Here is a 20,972-nt window from a genome sequence, read left to right on the forward strand (position 1 = left end):
ATATATATATATATATATATATATATATATATATATATATTATAAGTATATATATATGTCCGACAGTACAAAAAAAAACATGGCGTCGCCTTGTCGGCCGGACTCGAACGCTCGAACGCTTACTTTGTATCGCAACATTTTGGAAACGAAGGTCCATTCTCCCAAACCCTTTTAGGGTTTTGATACTCTATATTACGGCTATCGAACGCGCTATGCCTTGTTCTGAAATCAATTTTGCAGTTGGCGTCATCTCCTTATTAATTCATCTTCTTGCCGTCTTAATGCTACATGGGACATAGTACGATTTCCGTGATGCCGCGATTTGAAGATTATTTCTAATATAATTTTGTAAAGCAAAACGACTCACAAGAGTGAAAAAATTGGTTATGATGCTTAGTTTACGACATATTTTCATTTACAATGGTAAGAATTGATAAAAATAAATAAAAGATAATCAAATGATCCCTGCTGCCGATCGACCTGAAATTTTACATATAGATTCTATATATTCAATGTAAAGAAGAAAGTGCGTATGGTCCCAACTTTGGGAAAAAGAAACCAATTTTTTTCTTTTTCTTACAAGACAGCACTTATTGACTAAAATCGACTCTGTATGATAAGGTGCTTTGTTATCTACAATAAAATAAATGAAAATTAATTAAAAAAATAAAATAAATAAAACTAACAAAAAATAAAAAAAATAATATATTTTAATATTATAGTATTTTGTAACAAAATAAATTAATGTAATTTTAATTGATGCTTTTGCCTATAATTCATGATATCTTACGTAAGGATCTTGTTAATCTTCTTAATATGTATTTTTCATATATTGTAGACTCATCTAGTAAGGTGAAGATTTTATATGGTTGGAATCCTCTTTCCCCTCTGGCGCGTTACGAAACGTGTCCAAGCACCCGGGGGCTGTTGAAAAATTAGTGTCGACCCCGAGGCTTTTTCGATGAGTTGCACCGGATTAGGAGGGGCAACAGTAGAGACGGATATATATGGACAGCAAGTCTTAAAGGATAGCAATTTTTTACTTAGAGAGACTAACAGCTGTACCACTTGGTACAGTAACAATGTTTCTCTCTGTAGTCGCCGTGTGCTCGAGATAGCGCCAGAGATATCGCTTCCGAACGGCATCTCTGGACGTTATCTAAGGAGAGGAGAGTGTGGTGAGCGTGGAGCGTCAGATAGATTAGTAGTTTAAAGCAGTCGCCCGAACGAAAGACCCGGGTTTCGAGTCCTGACTTAGCAAACGCTTTTGATATTTTTCTTATTCTGGAATAAAAAGAAACGCAAGTCCCGAACGCACGCCATCCCATCGCCACCTAGTACGTCCTTCTCCTTCTATAGTTCCAATGTTCTTGATATCTCAAATTCAAGGTTGGGTAGGTTAACTTTTTTTTTAACTAACAAGGAGAACACCAGGTGACTGCTCCGGGGATTTTGATGCGCTTTTTACAGGCTTTTTACAGGTTCTTAGGTGAAAAAAAACGACACATGTCCGGCTGTTTCAGCCAATGGGCCATAGTTTCGAAGAAATCGATTTTTAAAAGTGACTCTAGTGGGCCGCGACATACTTGATACGTTCGATCGTCGCTATTGAACAGCAGCAGCAGTAGCGTAGTAGGTAAGACGTTGGCTTCGTACGCAGTAAGTTGCGTGTTCAAATCTCGTCTCGTGCATCATTTTTATTATTAAAAATTTGTTCTTATCTATAATTATCTATATTATTGTAGATATAAATGAAAAAGATCATTTATTTAATTATATTGATATTTTTTTGTAAATGAAATTTTAAAATTTTAAATAATTATTGTAATAATTTGAAAAACATGTATAAAGAAATATTATTATCTTTATAAACTTCATTTTAATTTAATATTATTAATTTTATTACTTTTTGATTCTAATGAAATTTTATAAATTATTCAAAGAACAAAAAAGTAAAAAACAGCTCTAAAGATTTAAACACAAAAGAAATAAATAATTTCAAAGACGATAAAAGCCAAAAAACGTTGGTTAAGCGTTAATAATTTAAATATAAACAAATAGTCAAAAAGATACAATTTATTCTTGCACGTTTTGACCATAGGATGTAGTCCTCTTCAAGCGATGGTCAATATAAAAGTCAGTAACATAAGATGGTCGGTATAAAGATGTTCAAATAACGAGAAGTAGCCAAGGTAATTCTCATGCCAGGTATTGAAAGTTGGTCATGGAAATCCATCACATCAGTGTTCGTAAGCTATTAAAACAACGCAACAAACTTGCGTTGTTTTGATATCAGACTGAGAATTTAAGCTGTTAGTTTGATTTTTAATATAGAGAATTTCAGAGATAAGGCGTTTATAATAGTTCGGTTCTATGACTAAAATCTCAACATTGTCCCAATCGAACTCATGATTGTACTGCAACCTATGGTCGGTGATAGAAGATAGTTGCCTTGTATCGTGAGAGATTTGTGAGCGATGCTCTTTCAAACGCGTATTCAATCTCCTCTTAGTTTGACCGACGTAAGAAGCATCATAGTCCCGACAGCTAATTCTGTACACCACATGGGTCCGTTTGTTTTTATTTAACTGATTTTTTTGGTAATGAATAAAATTATTCAGTTCATCTTAAAAACCACTCTATAGTCCGAGTTTCTAAGAAACCTTTAAACCCCGTCTGAGACATTTTTTTATGTATGGAACCGTAAAAAAATTCTTTATTCCGCGTGTCTTTTCCGTCAAATGTGGTATCACAATTTTTAGTTGTTTCACTCTTTTTTCAATAATACGAAATATAAACTGTAGTGGGTAAAAATTATTTAAAAGAATCCGTAATGATCTTAATATTTTTTTCATGAAACATAGGATGTGAGAGTGTAAGGGCTCGATTTAAGAACGATAAAATCATTCCCCTCTTATGACTTTCTGGATGTTGTGAAAAATAATTTAGGAATCTTCCCGAGAACGTGGGTTTGTGGTACCAATCGCAGATTAAGTTACCGTTAAACTATATCACGGACACATCCAAAAAATGAATAGATCCTTCAGACTTCAACTCATGTGTGAATTGGAGACGTGGATGATAAGAATTAAAGATTTTCAAGACGATCTCGAGAAGGTTCGGAAAGAACGCTGTTATCGTCCACATATCTAAAGTAAAAAGGCGGAATAAATGGCAGACGGCCTAATGCAAAAGTTTCAAGGTCATCCATAACAAAGTCCGCTATTATGGGTGATAAAGGAAAACCCATAGATGTTAGGAATATAACCCATAGGAACCAAACAACTACCTATAACAAGTTAAAGAAGAAATAGGTTGAATTTAATATGAATTCTATAGCCGCGAAAAATTCTTCACGTGGGATGGTAGTAGAACGAGCGACGTAAGACCACCTTTTTCTAACACTGGCCAAGGCAAGTTTTATTGGAGTGTTAGTAAACAAAGAAACGACGTCTAAAGAGATCAATGTGAAGGAGTCATCAAGTTTAAAATTTGAAATTTTTTTGTAAAATACAAAACTATTTTCAATATGACCTCTGGGCCGTGGAACCCTATACAATTTTGTGAAGGTAAACCGCTAAAGTGTAAAGGGGGTACCAACAGTCAAGACTATTAGTCTATATGGACAATTTGGTTTGCGTATTTTAGGTAGACCATATGCACGAGGTAGCGAAGCATCAGAGGACGAAAGCAAGCCATAAATTGCGCGATTGATATAATCTTTATCGTACCATGACTTAATTATTTATTGTAGACTATTCTCAATTCTTTTTATCGGGTTTTTTAACACCACTTCATATGTGCTCACATCGTCAAGCATTGTCTCTATTCTCAACGCATACTCATTCTTGCCCACAGTCATAGTAACATTCCCTTTGTCGGCTTTACAAAAAATAATACTATTATTATTCTTCATAAATACAGAGATCTGCTTCGTTAACTTAGTAAGCTCTAACTTTGTTGGTAAATTTAGAATTCGTAAGATAGGTTCAATAGAGAACCTAATTCTAAATTTCGCGTAGTCTTTATTCAAAGACTTACAAACCCAAAAGTCCTTTTCAAATTCCTTTATGCATTCCATTGTCATCACTCCACGAGAGTTGTATGAAAAAAGACTAAAACGTGCTTCCAGTTGTAAAATGGATTGTACATTCTTCGGAATCTCTATTCCCGACAAATTAACAAACCATTTTTCCCGAATAGAAAAAAGGTCTGTCGTGTCACAGCAAAATTCACGAGGTGATATATTCACAGCTTAAATTCTCAGTCTGATATCGAAGTGTTAAGTAAAGTTTATTTTCCTCTTTTGGACTTAATCCGTAACTTAATCCGTAAAAGTTTCTAAGATCGTTCCTTGCTTGTTTACAAATCGATTCCTATCTATTCCTTGTTTACAATTACGATTTTGATCCGTTTATAACACAAAACATTGCTTTCGTAATTTCAATGTCGGTCGTTGAAGCTCTCTTTTGTTCGCATCTTTAATAAGATTGTATTTTTAATTTTGTAATTCTTATGAAAATTTTAAATTGCAACTTTACTATTAATTCGTCTCTTGCGTTGTTTCGTAAGTTTGTTGCGTTGTTTTAATAACTTACGAACACTGATGTGATGGGTTTCCATGACCAACTTTCAATATTGGGCATAAGAATTACCCTGGTTATTTCTCGTTATTTGAACATCTTTATACCAACTATCTTATGTTACTGACTTTTATATTGAAAGAGGACTCATCGCTTGAAGAGGACCACATCACATGGTCGAAACGTTGCAAGAATAAATTTTATCTTTTTGACTATTTGTTTATATTTAAATTATTAACGTTTAATACCAGCGTTTTTTGGCTCTTATCGTCTTTGAAATTATTTATTTCTATTGTGTTAAAATTTTTAAATTTACAAATTAGTAAATAATTAAATATTCATGTATAGAATAATTATTATTACCGTCGTTGTCGTCGTCATCGTTATTGTAATTTATATGGACACATAAATAAAAATATAATAAAAACGTGAGTGATCACAAGCGACATGACAAAAAATGTTCTAATACTTTTCTCAAATAATACAGAATCGTTAAAGAGTGACATGTCGGCACAAGCTTTACAACCTTTGTTTATCATTGCGTGATTGATAAGGAAAAAAAGAAAAATAAAAATAAAAAAGAAAAACAAATAAGAAAACAAATTATCTACTAATTTGAAAATTTATAAACTTTCATTACAATCAAAAAGTAATAAAAATGAATAACATTAAATTAAAATGAAATTTATAAAGATAATAATATTTCTTTATACATGTTTTTCAAATTATTACAATAATTATTTAAAAATTTAAAAATTTCAATTACAAAAAAATATCAATATAATTAAATAAGTAATCTTTTTCATGTATATCTACAATAATATAAATAATTACAGAACGAATTTTTAATAAAAAATGATGCACAAGACGAGATTTGAACATGCAACCTATTGCGTACGAAGCCAACGTCTTACCTACTACGCTACTGCTGCTGCTGTTCAACAGTGACGATCGAACGTATCAAGTATGTCGCGGCCCACTAAAGTCTTTTTTCATATCGATTTCTTCGAAACTATGGTCCATTAGCTGAAACGGTCGGACGGTCGTTTTTTTTTTCGCCTAAGAACAGCCTGTAAAAAGCGCATCAAAATCCCCGGAACAGTCACCTGGTGTTCTCCTTGTAAGTTAAGTTAAAGTTAATGGCTTTGAAAATTTAACTTAGTTAAGATAAAGTTAATCCATAATGAAATTAATTGAATTAAAAGTTAAGTTAATAATAAAAATAATTAAAAAGTTAAAAGTTAAATTTGTTTTATTTCATAACTTCAGGGTTTTAGTTTTATAAATAACGGAAAAAACAAATATATACCTTATTTGAAAACATGTTTTATTTACAGATACTTATTAAATTTAAATAATAAAGTTTCTTCGAAAGGATCCCGCAGAATCATATAAAAAAAGTGGTTCAGTCGAATTGTGTATGTGTGTGTGTGTGTGTGTGTAACCTAACCTAACCCGCCCAACGCATACACATGTACGTACGCACGCATTCACACACACACACACATTTTTTAGACGTAATAATGTCAGACATACTGACAGAATAACTATCGATACAAATACATACGTACCAATACACACCCATATTACACCCTCCCCCTCCCGCACCACATACAGTAGTGTGCAAAAGTTCTTGGCCAAATTCATTGTTGGTTATAATTTCTAATATAAAAGAATTGCAATATTGTAAGGTACATAATATGTGAAGCTTAGATAATTAACAGATAATGTTATATTAAATTATAAAGATTTATTCTATTGTACTGAATTATTAACAAATAACATAAATATTACTGTTCAAAAGTTCCTGGCCACGTTTATTTCCAACAAAAAGAGCAACTTTAGACACTTTAATTCAGTAAATAATAGTCTTTCACACTTAGTACTTTGTTGCCATGCCCTTTGAAGCTATTACTGCGGCACAGCGATGAGGCATAGATTCTATCAACTGATCAATAACACTTATCGGTATATTATTCCATTCTTCCGTCAAATGCTCGAGTAACTGTGTCTTATTCGAGTGCTTACGAACTTTAACTCGGCGCTTTAATTCATCCCACAAATGTTCGATGGGGTTGAGGTCCGGAGACTGCAATGACCAGGTTAAAACCTGCAGTTTTTTAGCCAAGAGCCAACTCTTTACAAGACTTGAGGTGTGCTTCGGGTCGTTATCGTGTTGAAATATCCAATTTCTTGGCATTTTGCGTTTGGCGTATAGTAACAAATTCTTCTCCAAGATATTCTTGTATATCGCAGCATTCATAGTTCCATCAATATTGACTAACGGATCAACGCCATAAGCAGAAAAAACACTCCACACCAACACGTTGTCTCCTCCATGTTTCATAGTTGGAATTTGATATCTTACATTGTTTCTGGTTCCAACTGGACGTCGCACATGATGTCTTCCATCACTTCCAAACAAATTAAATTTTGATTTATCGGAAAATGCTACCTTTCTCCAATCTTCTACTGTCCAGTTTATGTAATCTTTTGCAAACTGTAAACGGGCCTTCTGATTCTTCTTACTAATTAAAGGCTTGTTCACACCGATATGCCCGAACATCATGTAAACGTCTTGTAACGGTACAGCGGCTAACATTGGCGAGGTTTTCATCACGGAGTTCGCGAGCAATGTCATTTGCTGTTTTCCGCAGATTAGCAATTGACTTCATTTTAATCACGCGGTCTACTTTTTTTGTTGTTTTTCGCGGTCTTCCACTTCGCGGGCGATCCTTTAGATCATATCCAGCACGGTACTTAGCTAATATATTATTAACAGTCGACTTACAAATTCCTAATAGCTCAGCAATATCACGAGATACTTTACCACTTTGCGACAAGCTAATAATTCTTTCTCGGATTGCCTGCTGCGTCTTTCGTGCCATGATGATACTCTGATGTCTATTGATCGATTACTCTTTCGGAAATAAAGTGATAAGCACTCAGTAGAAGCATAACATAAGTAATAAACACAGTGGCTAGGAACTTTTGAACAGTGATTTATTGAAAATGTGTTTGTAAACACACTTTCAATAGGTAAACTTTGGAAGATACGAGTGCTATTTTCTGTACATTATCACAGATTTAAATATACTTATAGTTATAAGTCACTTGCTTTTCCTGTTTATAATATATTGCCAAAAATGAATTTGGCCAAGAATTTTTGCACACCACTGTACGTACACTGAGCATGAATCTATTCAATAATGGACATACGTATGGTTATATACAAATGTCTATACAGTTAAAAAAGCAAATTGTGTACTGTAGATAAAGATTCGGTTAGACCTAAAATAGCAACTTTCTAATGGCGCTAGAAAAAACTGTTCATTTTTTCACATTTTTTATTGAAGATTTTTTATCAGCACCTCATACGCTACAAAATATCGTAATTTCAGTCAATTCTACTAAAACTACTTTTTGCATATTGTAACGATCTGCGTTGGACACCAGCACATATCTTACAAATGCATGTAAAAACGGGAAATGTAACAAGGCAACACGCAACGAGAACGCGACAAGAAAACATGCAAAAACGCGCTAGTAAATAAACCGCCGAACATTCGCGATACACAGCGAATCAAGCGAGATTCACAAATATAAAGCGCCGCGCATTCAGATTGAGATCAGAATCCGATCAGCTCTCAAAATACCGATTTCCAGAGAGATCCGATCTTCCGATATTGAGTAAGATTCCTAACGCATCTTCTCGACACCGCTCCTGGCAGATTCCCGTTCGCGGATACGCGACAGGAATCACTCTGCCGTCGATTCACGAATACGTGACATCGACATTGTTCCGAATACCGTTTCGAGCAGACTTCAGTTCGCGAATACGCGACAGCAGTCACTCCGCCGTCGACGCATGAATACGTGACGTCGACATTGTTAAGAAATACCGATTCTAGTGGATTCTTGTTCGCGAATACGCGAGAGGAATCACTCCGCCGTCGACTTACGAATACGTAACGTGGACATTGTTAAGAAATACCGATCCTGGTGGATTCTTGTTCACGAATACGCAACAGAAATCCGCAACAGGCTCACGGATTTGTGACGCCGACACTGAGCTAAATACTGTAATCCGTAGGATTCCAAAGCCACCGAAGGTCCTGGAATCAATCCGCCGGAAGAGCGCCTTAACGCGACTTTCCCATTGTTAATCGGATCTCAACCTCGCTTTAACGCGAGCGAGATCACACCGTTATCGAGTCGCAGCGTGCGAACTCATCTCCGTATAATCGAAACCTCACTCAGTTGCAGCGCAGCTTCGACACCGTATCATACTGAGCCGCGACAGAATCACACCGCCGTCGATTCGCAAGGACGCGAGTCGGCCTCTGCATCACTAGAGACCGCACTCGGGAAGCGAGATCGGGATTACTCCGCTACCGCGGCGCATAGACACGCCCGTGAAACCGTATTTTCCGCAACCGGGATCTCGTACGAACGAACAGGACTCATTCGACAAACAAGGTAAACAAAGCCAACTAAGACTCCGCGCACACAGACGGACTGCCGAAACAGCCTCTGTCTGCACGCATCAAATATCCGATCTACTAGAGACATCATTGTATTCAAGTTCTCGCCATAGGGGTGATCTTCCGGAAGCATATCAGTTGTGATACCGTATATACAGCGCTGCATCGTACCGCAGAAATTTAAAGACACTGTCAATCGATACTTAAATAAACAAGCCGCGGAAACGTCAACAGACGAATTCATGTCTGAAGAAGCGACGCGACAACATACCGACCGCATCCCGCGCACCGCGCGCAACATCTCGCGAGCCATCGCCGAAACAAAACACCTGACAAGCGTATAGACAATTGACCGAAAAACCAACGTCAACATCAAATATATAATTTAATGTATAGCAACAGCTTATTTTAAATATGAGCGACCAAGTTTATTTTTTATTTCAAAAGTGACAATATAATTAGTGCGGAGTCCTTTTTATTGGACATTTTTCCTCAAAGATTGTCAAAAATGAGCTCTCCTGCATTGAACAGCCTTGCGACGTCTCGCAATACCTTTATGGCATGATTAACTTCAAGATAATTGAATTAAAAGTTAATAGTTACCAATAAAATATAACTAAATTAAAAGTTAAGAGTGTAAAAATGTAACTAAGATAAGTTAAAGCCATTTAACTTTTTAACTTAACGTTTAACTTTTTAACTAGTTACTATCTGCTTTTTACATATTTTTTAAACATACTTTTTACATTTAAAAAGATCTTTCTCTTCTTTTAAGTAAATCGCTCGTTTTCATACTTGGATATACCATATCCAATATAAACGTCGCTTAGTCAAAATGACAGTGGCGCAGTAGATAAGATAAACAACTCAAGAAGCATAGGTTTCAGGTTCGAATCCCAGCTGGTAAGCAAATTTTTCGAAGTACAATTTAAATTGTATTAAGTAGCAGGTAAAACAATAAAGTAGAAAATTTAAGGAAAATTCAGGAAAAGAAAAAAATGTTTATATTTTTATAATATAATAAATATGGATATCTAATAGATATTCACTAGATATCTTTATAAATATTCACTACATATACTATGAATGTCTACTGTCTATTGTATTAACATCTATTAACTTTGATATCCTATGGATATTTATTAGATCTCATTTTGCAGACATTTGGATATGTACTCATACGTTTTCGAAACTTCTTTTGTTGATAACTTTTTAATAAACAATGAATGATGATTGAGACTTTTTGCTTGTTATTCAGGATTATGTTATGTATTGACAACATATATCAAAATAAATTGACGAAGCCAATCGGAATTGCTTCGCTTTACAGAACAGCTAATCTTAAATACCATACTTTTGTTACATGACGGATCCGCTCGCGATGGTTGAACGGGCCGGTCACGCACGTAGCAGCAAATCCCGCGCGTATCTAATTGTAGCGAGACAGGTCAAGAAGGGTTCCTTTACTCTGACTTGCGACGTACGTCGGGTGATCCTTTTTGGATCAAAGAACTGAAACTCTTTATCTCGGGACGGACCGCGAGCGCGAGGTGATATCGAGGGGAAGGGGAATATAATTAGGGAAGATAATAAAAAAAACATAATAACGCGATTTCAAATATAACATTAATTTATTTTTGTTCATTACGCATTCGGTAAAAACAAAACTTCGGTTAATGTGAAATGGCAGATTTATTATAGAATTGCATAGACTTTAAAACACGGATATATACGCGGGAGTGTGTATGTGTGTAGATATTTCTGTGTAATAGGCAGGCAACAGGTTATGAAGGGAATAAAGACGGAGGTAGAAAAGAAGGAAGAAAATGGAAGAACGTAAATAATAAAAAAAATAAATAAAAAAAAGAATAATAAGATGACACTTTTAGAGACCTAATTATATTTAGGTTAACAGAACGTGACAGGTCGGTGGTCTCACTCCTGTTGGTCTGTGGATAGGTGGTTTCCTGATGGGACTTCGGGAGATCCTCTCAGGTTGATGTCGTCACATTAACTCGATTGGCGCAATTGAAAGTAAATCGCGGAGAAGTTTCGCGCAAAGAGTTACGAAAAGGTAATTAGAAAATTGCGCTGAGTAAAAATAGTTACACGGACTTGGAAAGAACCGGTTGCGTGATGTACGAAAGAAGGCAAGTGAATAAGGCAAGTAGTACTGTACATAAGACTGCAAAAATGCAAGAGACTCGCGTAGAATTGAATGCGAGTTGAGTGCGAATTGAATGTGAATAGAATGCGAGTAGAAGTAGTAGAAGAAGTGAATTCGCGGCGCGAAGTCGCGGTTTCTAAAGGGTATGAGTTCAGGGTGATTTGGGTTGGAAAATATGAATTTTCGGGGATACTAGTTGTTGAATTCGTTAAAAGTGATAAGTGGGGTAAGTTTACAGCCAGTAATAGTTAAAGAATAGGGTTAGGAAGATTTCTTTGGCTAGGATTGTGGGTGGAGAAAAATCGTATGTTTTAAAGAGATGGTGATTGGAGGAACTTCGAGGTGGTGAGGGAATCTTTGGGCTAAGCTGATGATGCAAGTCGGGAAATGAGTCAGTACAGTGTGTGACACAACGGATATTTCTTTGTTTAAAGTTTCGCGGTTTTCTTTGTTCTTGTTAGTTTTTCCGCGCGAGGCCCTAATCTTAATGGCTTCTGGGCCCCGAAGGTACATACGGTGAACGTTACAGATTTGGTAGTTTTATGACCGGAAGTTATTCCGGATATTCTCTAGGTTCTATAAACTCTTTAATCGCGGAAACGTAGTTGTTATATGCGTTCACTTTGACTCATGATAGTTCATATGGAACAAGGAATAGTTATTGTGAAGTCCCGCAGGACATAACACTTTTAACGATCAATATATGGCTTTTCCGACAAAAATCTTTCTGTGTACATACTTTTAGAACAATTCAGAATATTTTTACCAAGTTTCATAAAAATCGGAAATGAGATCTTTTCGGAAATTTATCCAAAACTTCACTGAAATCCAGAGACTCTACTTATACTAGATTTGAGGCTTTCACGGCCATTGATACAATGTCTAGGTATAGCTTCCGGAATGAAGCCGTGTCTTGAATCAGCGATATGCCGACGTTTCGCAAACGTTGCAGTTTGCATCATCAGGGCTGAGAACTTTGATACTGAGCTCCCTTGAGTAAAGGTAGTCCTTATATGCCCCCCTCCCCCCCCCTTTGTGTAGATGGTGTTTAGGGAGTAGGGGACGAGGCTTGAATCCAGCCAATCAGCGTATTTTAATTGATCAGCTGGTCAATTAAAAAACCGGGAGGGCAGTATGCCAAATAGAGTTTACTTGTATACTTTTGTCTCGGTTAAGGTTGTTGGGATGTTTCAAAATTTCTAGACCTTCACGATGTTTTCTGGCAAAATAACTCTGTGAGGGAGCCAATCTGGTGGCTCACTTTATCGTGTCTTTCGTTGTATTGCGGCCGTTTGTCTTTCAATGCTTGGCTCAAACACATCAATTGCGTTCAATACCGATTGCCTGTGATTGTTTCAATGGGTTTTAACAGCTCATAATACACTACGCCGAGTTGGTGCCATCAAATACAGAGCATGACCTTGGAGCCGTGAATATTCGGTTTGGCCGTCGACGTAGAAGCATGGCCGGGAACTCCCCATGATTCTCTGCACTTGGGGTTATCGTAATGAACCCATTTTTCGTCCCCAGTCACAATGCAATGCAGAAATGCCTTCCGTCTTTGCCTTTCAAGCAGCTGTTCACAAGCAAACAAACGCCGTTCAACATCTCTCGCCTTCAGTTCGTACAGCATCCAATGTCCTTGCTTCTGAATCATTCCCATGGCTTTGAGGCGTTTTGAAATGGCTTGTTGAGTCACTCCCAATGATCGTGCCAATTCTTCATGATTTTGACACGAGTCTTGATCAAGTAATGCCTCCAATTCTGCACCTTCGAAAACCTTCTCTCTTCCACCGCTATGCCGGTCTTCGACGTCAAAATCGCTGTTCTTGAAGCGTTGAAACCACTCACGACACGTTCTTTCACTAATAGCGGTCTCACCATAAGTATTTGAGAGCATTCAATGAGCCTCAGCCGCAGATTTCTTCATATTGAAGCAGAAAATTAAAACTTCCCGCAAATGACGAGAATTTGGCTCGTAAACTGACATTTTTAATCGAGAATAATTTTATGATGCAGACACAAATCGACTAATGTTTCTATGGGGTTATGTTGACAGATGCCCAAGTTTTTTGTATGACGTCTATGATCTATTTATTTCGACCACCACTTATCGCTAAAGCCATCTATAGGAAAACGGCAGAAGCAAAGTTGTACACCTAATATATTAAATTATACAAACAAATTAAATTAAAAAATATATTAAATTATAAAAAAACTTCAAACATAAAACAATTATAAAACAATTTTTGTACATACAATGTACATTGAAATATAATAAACAGTACACATATATGCACGGCTTCATTCTTCCACAAAAAATTAACTCGTGTGTAAAAAATTATATTCAATTTATAAAACTTTTATTGTTATTAAGTTTTTAACAAAGTACGACAGCTAGAATAACAAGAAAAGAACGGCAATGTTGAAAATCTGTTGAAGAGTATTAAAAGAAGTGATCTTTACAATACAAAGTATCCCAGATACTTCACCTTCACAATCTCTCGCGATGACGTAGAGCGGATTGAGATGAACATAAAAATCCCATATTGTTTTGCGATAGTCTCAATAATAACCGAGAAATTAATTGTAAAAATTAAGGAAAAACGCACGCTAAGTGGTTGAGGTAGGAGCGTTCGCGGCCTAATAATACACGGATATCGGCATGCAATGATTGGAAAACAATGCACCACTATCTATACTTATATCGATGCACTCCTATATCTCGTCTCGATGTGGTGCAGCAAGATCATCGACATATAGAATGGACTGCTGAATGCGGTAGTGAGGATAGAAACAGATCTAAAGTGAGAGGCAGCATACAATAAGACCATAGATATAATATATCTAGACCAAACATTGAGGAATGGGGGTAGGGACTGGGGGTGTGCACTCATATACTATGCGCGAATGGGAAAGAACGCACCATCTCCAAGAAACAGTGCCATTCTTTTCTACGTGAATCCCTACCCTTACTCTTCAAATAAAGGCAAACGCTCGGTCTAGATATATTATGTCTATGAGTAGGACACGTTTCGTCTCTGTTTACTAAAGTCTGACTGGCTACAGGAATTTCAATAATATTGTATACTGCGAAAGTGTGCCCCAAGTCAGTCGCGAAAGTATTACTTCATGCTACATCTCTATAAAGTATTGCTCGAAAATACAAAATTCACGTAATACAAACCTTAAAATGGTACATTTTTGTCACCTAACAAATTAATAAATATCGCAGGCGACAACGTCAAGTCATTTTCACGTCGATAAATGGTGATTACCAATCCTGGACGTTATGTAACCAATAACTGACGTTTAAAAGACGTGATTATTTTGACGTAATAATAACGTCATTTAAAGACGTCTATAATACGTTTTTGAGAGGTCATTTTTAATCAGCTGTTCGATAAGCAAAGAATGTGAAAGATGTTTATCTAATGTTCACTTATATCAACTGTAATTTATGTAACCAACAGATTATTATTTATACACGTTGTTATATATTTGTATTGTTATTTTTTATGTGCTTGCATCTCAAGTATTTAACTCCTAGGAATAAGCCTTGTCTTATAGATCTTGTCCTACTATTTGCTACTCACGAGCATTACATCGTTGCAATTATGCAGTTAGTAAGATGATATTCAAAGATATGTTAATGAGAAAATGTTGATTCAGATAGCACAGAGATGAATAGAAGATCATAGAGAATTCTCAGTTGGTTATCTGTGTTAATTTGTATATTTTTACATATATACATAAATTTAATTAATTTAATTAATTAAATTAATTTAATTAATTTAATTAAATTTAATTAATTTAATTAAATGGTAAGGTGAATATTTCCTTTTTAAATTATCTTCTTTTACTATTACTCAAAGTTTATAGTCTTTTATGCCTTTGTCTATTTACCCAGTAAGCAATCTGTGCCCAGACTGACGTCAGATTTGCAACAGCATCTGTCGACAGATCCATAGTCACTGCGTCCCCAACCTGCCGTCAGACTGCTGACAGAGTCTGCTAACAGACTCTTGGCATCAAATTGACAGCAGATTGCGCACAGATCCTGTCGTTTCGTAGGTTCTTCAATTAAATTTTTGATAGAATTTTCTCATAATGTTTCATAATTACTTAAAGAATCAGCACTTTCTCATAAATACTCGTAAAATATAATAAAAAAAAAGTTTTTTTAGATTATTTTTTCATAATTTTTAAGATTTTCTCTGTTGAGATTCGAACTTGAACCAAAGATATCTTTTGGATAATCGTCCGTCGTTTTAGACACTACGTCAATTTTTCACTTGATAAAAAGTACTTTGTATTGTCTACATCATTTAAGGAAGAAAAATCTTAGAGTTTGTTCGTCTTTTAAACCGCAAAATATAAACAAAACCGTTTAGCGTATAAATAATATAAGAGAGACTGGCACGATAATTCGAAATTAATTTTCTACCAGGGACTGTATAAAAAATCATTGCAATAAAACAGCAGATAATAACATTTTTCCATCATGCTAATAAAATACTGTGCTTTTACATGTGCTAATTAATTTGGTCAATCGTCCAGTTCAGATTGTATTAGATTTTATCCAAATCGAAGCATGATATATTTTCAAATAAACCATAACAAAAATTCTGTAAAAATTATTTACATGGCAAGACTAATATTTTATTCGGTGCTGCTGCCTTCAGTACTTATTGCATGACGGTTAAATCGTTCAGATTTAATGACATAATGACATTAAAAACATTAATTTTAATGAAATTGGGTCAAAATTGTAAATACTTTTCAAAAGCATTTCAGCAAAAGTTCATTATATTTTCAATAAATTATTTCCGTCAGATACAAATATTTCAATTGAGATCTTACATGCGAATTTTTGCAGAAACCGCATTTGAGAATTCAATTGAAAATTCAACTGAGAATTAAACTGGGAATTCTATTGTTATCTCAACAGAAATTTTTCAGTAGGGCTATCTACTATATGCTACCTCCATAGAGCTTATACTAATGGAGCGGCAATAGCGTGTTCGAGAAGGATCAACAGACAGAGATATGTTTTGTCTCAAATGTGGCCGTAAGCCCGTAACTATGCGCTCTAGCATTATTTCCTTTCATTTCTTTCTTATGAAACATTTCTTTGAGACAACATAAAATACTAAAATTTTTATATAAAATTAAGGAAAAATACATAATCTAATAAATCTAATAAAATAAACAAGTGAGATATTAAGAAACAGAAAGGGAAAAATATTTTATATATTATTAATTATGATATAATATATAACAATATGCAGACAGCACAATGCCCAAAATCGGGTTATAAAACGTCTTTAAGACATCTTTAAAACAAATTTATAAGATATTGTCTTAAAGATGTCTTAAAAATGTCTTAAAGACGTCTTATGGCTCGCTTTTGAGCATTTGTGTTATCTGAGTAGTCTGTAGAATTAACAGTCCTATTCTGTTAAATGCAATATAGTTATTTAAAAGTTATTAAAATATTTACAAATAATTAATTGAAAAAAAAAAATATATATATATATAGTAATAAAAGCGATGAAATAAAATTAATCATCTTCAGATAGGAGGGGGAGAGAGAGAGAGAGAGGGAGAGAGGGGAGAGAGAGAGAGAGAGAACATTATGTAATATTTATGTAATATTTTAAAACAAAAATCACAGTGACAATGTTAAAAATGTAAGAAGCAGTAATTCATCATCATGGTAAAAAGAAAATCAAACAAATATTCTTTTTACAGCTAAATAATGTTAGGTTAGGTTAGGTTAGGTTACTTTTGTCCAAATTTACTTGTGGTTGCCCCTCTTATCCCCACTCAAGAGCACAATACGAAGTGAGGGAGCCACAGTAAAGACAGAATATATCCTCCTCCCTCTTGATCCTCCTTGAGCAGTTTCGCCTTTGTCGGAACATAGGCAAGGCCACTCCATTAGCATAAGCTCTATGGCTGTATTTCACTCTAGGGCTGTGTTCGCTTTGGACGCTCATGCGCTGTAAGCGCTCACGTTTATAAAGGCTCGTCTACAATTTCTGAAAGAATATGGCTGTAAGGATGTAAGACACGAATTATTTTCATTCGCTGACAGCTCACGTTACAGCCTTATTCTTACAGCTATTGTAGACGAGCCTTAAACTTATAAGCGTCGTTCGATTTGGTATGTGAGCGCTTACACGTCAGTAAAGAATACCGTTCGCTTTGGCGATTATGAGCATTTATAAGCTCACAATTAAGCTGTAATATAGTAAGCAAAAAATAAATATGTATGTCATTTGTATTAATATTAATGGTGTTAGAATTAGTGTATGATACTTTGGTGACATTGACGAAGATCATGAAAACCCTTATGATAATGTTTTGGAAACTATTATCATGATTGCAAGAAGATATGATTTCAAAGATTTATACAATAACAAGTTATGTACAGAATATCATACCATATTATAATGATGAATAATTTAAAACATATTACGACAAACATTGTATAAATATGATCGCGGTTTTCATATCTTTCAATAAAACAGTACGTGTTGGATCTATTGTGGAAGCCATTTTTTCATTTTTCGCGTTTGATACTGCTTACGGTGCATTCCGAATCGAATGAGCGTTCACGCTTTCGCTGCCCTACCTCGTTGGAATAAGTATTTGTAAGCAAAAATTATGACGTCACGATGTCGTCATTACTCGATCTATAAACGCTTAGAATTCCAAAGCGAACGGCGTAAGCACCGCTTATAAACGCTTATAGCGCATAAGCGCCCAAAGCGAACGCAGCCTAAGTCTGTTTCCATCCTCACCATTGCACTTAGCAGTCCACTCTATATGTCGATGGGCAAGACGTACGATCGTCGCGATATAACATTCGCCTGCTATATTACTCGATCGCGAGCGTTCCTCCCTCAATCATTCAGTATGCGTTTTTCCTTAATCTTTTATCATTAATTTCTCGGTTATTATTGAGAATATCGCAAAACGATATGGGACTTTCGTGTTCATCTTAATTCTCTTTACATTCTTACGAGAAATTGTGTAAGTGATTTAAGACACCCTGTCAAAATCAAGGCCATAGGAGCTGGGCCTTCTATTCGGTATTTTTACTGAACGGCATTCTCTATACTGTTATAATAATAAATCCTTATAAATTAATTCGATCAACATAAATAATAAAAAAGCTCAGATACTATTGCTACAAACCAATTGACATTCGACGATCCATGATTATTTTTAGTAAAATTAAGAATTCATAATATTAAATATATGAAAGCAACTCACTTTGTTTTGGAAAGATTCGGGTCACTGGTCTTCCTTTTTTCTCTTAATTGCCGCTGCAATGTAAAAAAATGTGATATTAGTTCATAAGTTAACTTAAATTATATAATATGCTTCTAACTTAACTTTCCTTAAATTAAATTATATCTCGCACACCAAGTGAAAAAGTCTAGGTTCAACTTTTAGCTAAAGCAGTATTTTTTGCAACATTTAAAAGAAATTTAAAAAATGTTCAATTAATTGGAATAAAAAGTGAAGTATAAACGCCACAGAAATGCTAAAACATTGCATTGTACTTTTAGTTGATTTCGGACATATGTGCTGGAGGCCAGCGACTTGTCGACAAGCAATCTCCTCCGATCTGAAATTCGGTAATAAAAACCAGGCGCGATCCTTCAGGCCAGTTCCTGCTCTTTAACACGCACCAAATAACATTTGCGCATATTATAAAGTAAACCACGTTACAATAAATTATTTATAAGTACGTATTAAAAGCGACAGATATATCTATTCACTCTCCCACTCGTTTCCTTGAGGTACGATCCTAACAGAACTGTCGCGACCTGGTTCATTCCTGCGACAACATAATAAGGAAATCTTTTTCATAGTGTTGTCTATTTTCAGATTTACTAGATTTAAGCTTAAGTCCATTAGAACATAAAGTATACCAAGTTAATACTTGTTATTATTGTAGATAACAATACAAGTTATTATTGTAGATACATAATGGATGCTCATTTCAATGCGAAGAAAGATGTTTGGTTTTCAATTTAAACCGGATTACGATCATTCAAGTCGCTTATGGCTGATAAATCATACGAATTTCAAAATGATGGTACATTGAAAAAAATACGATGCAGATTTTGCCCACGTGAAAAAGAAAAAACTCTATTTGTGTGTTTGCGGTACAATCAGGGTTGGGCAGATACGTATTTTAAAGTATCTGAGATACATATTTAAATATGTATCTTATTTAAATACAATATTTAAATTCCAAATGATTAAATATCTTTAACTTTGTAATTAATTACTTAATATAAATGTATCTTGTATTTAAATGTATTTATGTAACTAATTTCATATTTTGTCTCTTATCGTTGCTACACCAACGCCGTCTATGTATCGACCGTGTACATACACTTGTTGATCGCCGAAACAGTTCTCATTAGCAGAGAGCGGACTTCGTTGCCGTTTTCCCCGCTCTATATATATACCCGTCACTATATATGTTGCTTATTATTTTTATTTATTTTATTTTTGACAGGCCAAAGTAATAATAGAGTGTATTCTGTATAGTATATCATTAAGTCACAATATGTGTTATTGTCTTATAATAATTATTTGTATTTTATAAAGTGTTTGAGTGAAAATAAATAAATTTATCTTTCAAAGTGCTGCTTTCAACTTCTGATCATATTTTCATAAGATTCTACTTCCAGACTATATACTTAATATTAAAGTAATCACAATAAGATTATCTTCCATATAGCATGTAATATTACTGAAATATTGCAGTAATATTACAATATCGTGCTAATATTATATTAATATTGCAATATAGTGGTAATATTGCATAATATTTTTGTGATATTTGTAATATTACGTACTATGTAGAATATTATCCATTATTTAAAAAATAAAAAATTTAAAGAATAATTATATTTAAAAGTATTTATAAATGTATATTTAAATACAATTAGTATTTAAATATACTTTAAAACCATAGTATTTAAATAGTATTTAAACATATGTCATAAAAGTATCTTGTATTTTGTATTTAAATACATTGATTTGAAGTATCTGCCCAACCCTGGGTACAATAATTCTCGATATGAATCTTACCGATATGAATCTTACCGATATAAATCTTACCGATATAAATCTTACCGATCATTATTGTGTATGAAATGTATAGAAAATTTATAAAAATATAAACGAATGCATTTTTTTTATTATATTTTATATTATTAATATTTTTTCTTTATAATTAAACGTATTATAAGTCATTGAGTTCATATTTTTTTAACACAAATTGTAATTTTTACCAGTCTGTTAAACCGCTAGAAAAAAATTTTTTTAAATTTATCATTTTTTTAAATTTTGTAAATTTATAATAATCGAAATTTTAAGTACCGATTTTTTTTAGTATGAAATATAACATGAAATGTACTTTTCTAAAATCTAAAAGATTCTTTTGTTTATCTCTATTAGTTATCAAAAAAAGTTATGAATTTTTCAAACAACTACGATAAAATGACGTTTTTCTTGTGGTTTAAAAAATAGTTAATATATTTTAACGCATGTTTTGGGCAGTTAATATTATTTTAGACTATTTTTTAGTTAATTTACGATTAATTTAAAAAGTTAATCACAATACTATAATTTTCTCGAGTACTATGATGAGAAGACTGCCGGCGATCATTCAAACCTCTGTGTAGTAACCACATATACGAAAAA

General features: G+C 34.3%; 1 protein-coding gene across 12 annotated transcripts in view; it reads right to left on the minus strand.

Moving 5' to 3' along the window:
- LOC116846699 (rho guanine nucleotide exchange factor 11) overlaps positions 1–20,972 on the minus strand; it is a 660,614-nt gene that overhangs the window by 199,570 nt on the left and 440,072 nt on the right. For all 12 annotated transcript variants that reach the window (XM_032820895.1, XM_032820894.1, XM_032820888.1 and 9 more), the window contains one exon: positions 18,519–18,571. In XM_032820895.1, coding sequence (XP_032676786.1) covers positions 18,519–18,571 — 53 coding nt within the window. The remainder of the gene's footprint in view (positions 1–18,518; positions 18,572–20,972) is intronic.

Source organism: Odontomachus brunneus, unplaced genomic scaffold, assembly GCF_010583005.1.
Source record: "Odontomachus brunneus isolate Ranch 3 - 2012 unplaced genomic scaffold, Obru_v1 Obru_scaffold_067, whole genome shotgun sequence".
In the NCBI taxonomy this organism is placed as follows: Eukaryota; Metazoa; Arthropoda; class Insecta; order Hymenoptera; family Formicidae; genus Odontomachus; species Odontomachus brunneus.